This window comes from Lipotes vexillifer, unplaced genomic scaffold (genome assembly GCF_000442215.2).
Source record: "Lipotes vexillifer unplaced genomic scaffold, Lipotes_vexillifer_v1.1 scaffold496, whole genome shotgun sequence".
In the NCBI taxonomy this organism is placed as follows: Eukaryota; Metazoa; Chordata; class Mammalia; order Artiodactyla; family Lipotidae; genus Lipotes; species Lipotes vexillifer.
In genome coordinates, this window is record NW_006786690.1 from 6,600,525 (window position 1) to 6,605,208 (window position 4,684).

General features: G+C 48.5%; 1 protein-coding gene across 1 annotated transcript in view; it reads right to left on the minus strand.

The window, feature by feature from the left end:
- The window catches only part of VWA5B1 (von Willebrand factor A domain containing 5B1), a 42,837-nt gene that overhangs the window by 25,793 nt on the left and 12,360 nt on the right, over positions 1-4,684 (minus strand). The window contains 1 exon segment of the mRNA XM_007459312.1: positions 1,766-1,942. Coding sequence (XP_007459374.1) covers positions 1,766-1,942 — 177 coding nt within the window.

Consider the following 4,684-nt stretch of genomic DNA (forward strand, 5'->3'; position numbering starts at 1 on the left):
TGACAATCAGAGAAGAGAGGTTTTCTCAGTGGAAGCGTCTGTATAATTCCCTATTGGCAATGTAAGGAAAATGAGCACTGAATTAAGATACAGAAGGCTCAGGTTCCCGCACCAGCTCTGTGATGTTGGGAAGAACATTTAGCGTCTTGGGGACTGAGTTTCCTTACCTGGACAATGGCAGGGAAAATGGATTAAATGCTCTCTGAGAGATGTTTTAGGTCTGTGATCCTATGATACGTTAGAGTAACTGAAGAGATGTCTTACAAATTGGTACAGTTGTGGAATGGAATACACATGGCCACACAGTCCTGGAGCATGCTTCAGCACTCCAGCACCGTGGACAGCTCCTCACTTCAATGCCTGCCTTTGATGGTGGGCACGGGTGGGGAAAAGGTACCAAGCAGTCCTGCATCCCAATGTCAAGAGGCTCAAACAAGAACTTGGATCTCATATATGACTGCTCTGTCATATTTCAAGACCAAACCCAGTCATAGCAAGGCTTAGGAGAGAGCTGCCGTCACTGATCCCACTTAAGCCCATTCCTCCTGGCTCATTCTGTTGCTCTGGAAATAAGAGAGACAAGGTCGGGAGAGGGGCAAAATTTCAGGTGGCAGCAGAGCCCTCTCCTTGTTCTCTCATCCCTTGTTCTCTTGAACTATGATCCTTTACTCAGCTCAATAAACAGCAACCAAGGGCTTTTTACGCATAAACACAGAGCTAGACCCCACGGGGAGAGACAGATGAGAAAGAGCTGGTCCTTTTCCTTAATGAGTGGATAATTTCAGAGGAGGAGACAGACATCTGCACAACTAAAAATACAAGGAAGTGTTGGATAATGCCATAACTGTGGTGAATAATCTCCTCATGGAGATGGAATGCTTCTGGATGTGGGGGGAGGGTTTTATCACTCTTTCCCCTGAACTCCTTTAGAACCCTCCAAAGCATCAAGACCATGCTCCCAGGCAGGCTTGGTTAACAGGGCTATTCCTTTCACTTGACTGTGAGCTCCTTGAGGGCAGGAACTATGTTTACAAACCGTCTTTCCAGGTGGCCAAGCACAGGGCTTTGCACATATTAGGCATTTGAAAAAAAAAAAAAAAAAAAAAAGATGAACCAAGTCATTTCTACTGGATTCTACACAACCCTTGATAGCAGAGGCCATGTCCAATGAATCTCCAATGTCACGTGGTAGAAACAGTCAGACAGACAGATATGGGTTTAATTTTAGACCATGATCTTGGGTACATTACTGAAACTCTCAGGATGGGTTTTCCTGTTTGGAAAATGGTGACAATTTGACCGACCTCATAGGATTATTGTCTGGATTAAACACCTAGCTGTGCATTAAGTGTCTGCACAGTATCTGACCCATAGTAGGCCCTCAGCAAATGTTAGTTCCCTTCCTTTTTTCTCTGTATCTCTCTCCACTTAGTACCTAGTGAGGTGTTTTAGCCAGAACAGGGACACAACAAAGGCGTGTAGAATGCCAAGGGAAGCTACTGATAACTTCATCCCTTGTAAATGGTCAGCAGTTAACCCCTGCTCAGATCACTTCAGGGGTTTATTTTGGGAGCAAGTTGAGTTTGGGTGGGGTTTCTGTTTAAACTGACATACAAAAAAGTTGTTTGTCATTTCTCTTAGCCATGGATAGTCATTTAAGGAACTGGTTCAGGTGTGGAAGGAGGGATGCTTGGGACAGAAAGTGCTGAGAAGCTGGGTACCCTGGGACCCTAGATCCTGGGGGTAGGGATCCTCTTAGAGGTACCTTGACTCGGTGGATGTTGGTCCCATTCATGCTGCCACTCCCGTCGATGAGGAAGATAAACTCGCCATGGGTCTTTCTTCGGTTCGGCTGGACTGACTGGAGGTCAGGACAGAAGTTGAGCATGATGACAGAATGGTGGGGAATGTCCTTGCGGAGGCGTTTCCGGATGATTTCTGTCTGGAGGAGAAAGGGAAACTCTCTCACTTGGGTGTTCAAGGGGTCCAGAGCTACTCCTGGGGGTCGTGCTGGTCCCCCATTACTCTCCAAGTCTTGTCAGGATCCCACCCAACCTTTGTGTGAAAGACTTCCAGGTTGACCCTACCTGGCTCTTCGGCTAGACATTCACAGGTTGCAACAAGAGAAAGACCTAGGTTTGAATCCCAGCTCTGTCACCGTCCAGCTGTGTGATCTTGGGCAAGACCCTCCTATGGGTCTGACTCTTCTTTGTAAAACGGGGCAAACAATGTCCATTTCTCAGGGTGGTTCTGAGGATGAACTGAGCTGGCATGCAAATGGGAAGGTCCTGGCACACATGCAGGTCCTCAGTTGAATAGTGGTTTCTTTCCCTTTCACACCCAGGGGATAAGCCACTCTCTGGCTCGTTTTGGCTGTGAACTTGGATTCTCTGGTTTATTGATTCTCTCCCACTGATAACTTCCTACTCACCTTCAAATTTTACCTCTTTGGAAAACCTGCCCCCATCTTCCTGGTGGGCTTAGTTTCCTCATCCATGAAATGAGGACAAGAGCACATACCTCACTGAGTTGTATGGACTAAATGCAATGCCTGTGAGACGGCTTCCCAGCAGAGAAATTGTCTGCACAGCAACCATCTACGCTCTTGCTGCTGCCATTGCTATTTGTCATGGGCACCCAGGCATTTCTCACACTGTGAGTTTTTGCTCATCTCTCTGTCTCCCCTCTAGCTTGGGGGCTACTTGAAGGCAGGTCATGCTCGAGTCTCTTGCATCTCCAGGGCTTAACGTAGAGCTTGGTGCAGAGATGGGCTCAGCAAACATTAAAGGAAGGACAGCACCAGAGTTCTGTATCTTTTCATGTGTCCTCTTAGTTGGCCTTGTCACACCACTACTGAACTGTCCTTGACAGTTCTCCGGTCACTCTGCACCAAATCTCATTTCCTCTCTCCTCACTCTGCCGTCCTCTCTCTCCACCCCTACTTTCTCTGTCTCTGTATCTGTCTCTGTGCGTACATATCTCTCTTTGTCTATTTCTCAATTTCTGTCTATTTGGGTCCCTTCCTCAGTTCAGTAGACGACATCATCACCCGCTCAGGTGTTCAAACCAAAGACCTAAGAGTTGTCCTCGATTCCTCTCTTTTCCTCACCCCACGCATCCACTCCTTCAGCAGAGGGCTGCCTGTTCTGCAGCTAAAATACATTCTGAACTCGTCCTCTTCTCTCTGTCTCCGCTGCAATCACCCAAGCGCAGGACAGTACCATCTCTTGCCTGGATCTTTGCAATAGCTTCCTGGCCTGATTCCTCTGCTTTTATTTCCCCGTGGTCCCTTCTATAGAGAGAAGGCAGTGTGATCTTTCTTGTTACTTTCTTGCTTAAGCAATAGTTTCCCCTCACACCTTGTACCAGGGCTCATGAAGCCCCCCTAAGGACTCACCCCTGTCTACCTGTCCACCTCACGTTTGCCCTACATTTCAGCCATTCTGGGCATCTTTCTCTTTTCCAAACGCATCGCCATCATTCTGCTTCCAGTTCTTTGCGTGTTCTTCCAATGCTTCACAATCCACCGGGTCTCATATTCAGACAGGCTTTCTCTAAACACCTGGCTAAACAGCACCCGGTACTCATCACTCATTATCATATCGTCCTGCTTTGTGTTTCACAGCCCCCGGCCCTCACCTAAACTGATCTTGCTTATGCGTTTGCTTCTTGTCTGTTTCCCTGTGCTAGAATATAAGCGCCATGAGGAAAGGATGTGTCATTTTCAGTGCTTTCTTCCTAGTACCTATTGGGCACTTAGTGTTTGTTGAATGAATAAATGAGAGGATGAATCTGTGTGGGTCTTTTTGTCTGCTACTGACCTATGTGCATCAGTTTTTTTTTTGTCTTTCTGTCTCTATTTGTCTCTGCTTCTCTCTGCATCTCCATCTCTCATACATAATGTCTCCCCCTGTGTCACTTGCCCCCTCTTTGCTAAATCGCAGTTTTTGTCAGCTCGTCCCACTCACTCTTCCTGATTGACGCCTCTGGATGCCCTCCTCCCTCCCACTGGGAGCTCCTTTGCCAAAAGCCACTGCCCAGCCTGGCCCTTTTGACGACAGAGCCCAAGGCAGCAACAGCCACATCTGGTAGTGACAGGAGCCCGAGTTCTGCCTCTCCAAGGCGGGGGGTGGGGGTCCGGGCTCAGGATCCTCTGATGTCTCGAGCTCCCATTATCCAGTTACAATAAACTCATCACTTCTTAGCAGCTGTGGGTTGATGTCTGTCATCCCTGGAGCTCACGAGAATACAGGGTATTTGCATAACCAACCCCAGGTGGCAAATTAATTCTCATTTGCTTCAGTGGTCCCAGAGCTAATTGATTTAAGGCTTGGCAGGCACGCCTGGGAGGCTCATTGCCGACACACCTTGCCCATGTGCTGCAGTTCTCAGAGCTGAGTGGCACCCCTGGCATTCCCACCACCACTATGAGAGCCTGTCTCCAGCCTCTTCTCCCAACTGACTCATCTGGGTGAGGGGGCACCTCTGGGAGGACAGGTGTTTCCAGTGGGGTCTCTAACGTGGGGATGGGCATTGAGCCACCTACACCTTCCCTTCGCCATCTCCCCTACCCTCCACCAAGCAGGGGCTTCCAGTGGGATCTCTACCAAAGGGAATGATGTCATCAGCTGTAAGTTATCTCCGCGTTCTTGTCTGTTCCTCTGCCAGTCAGGCCAGCAGGAAT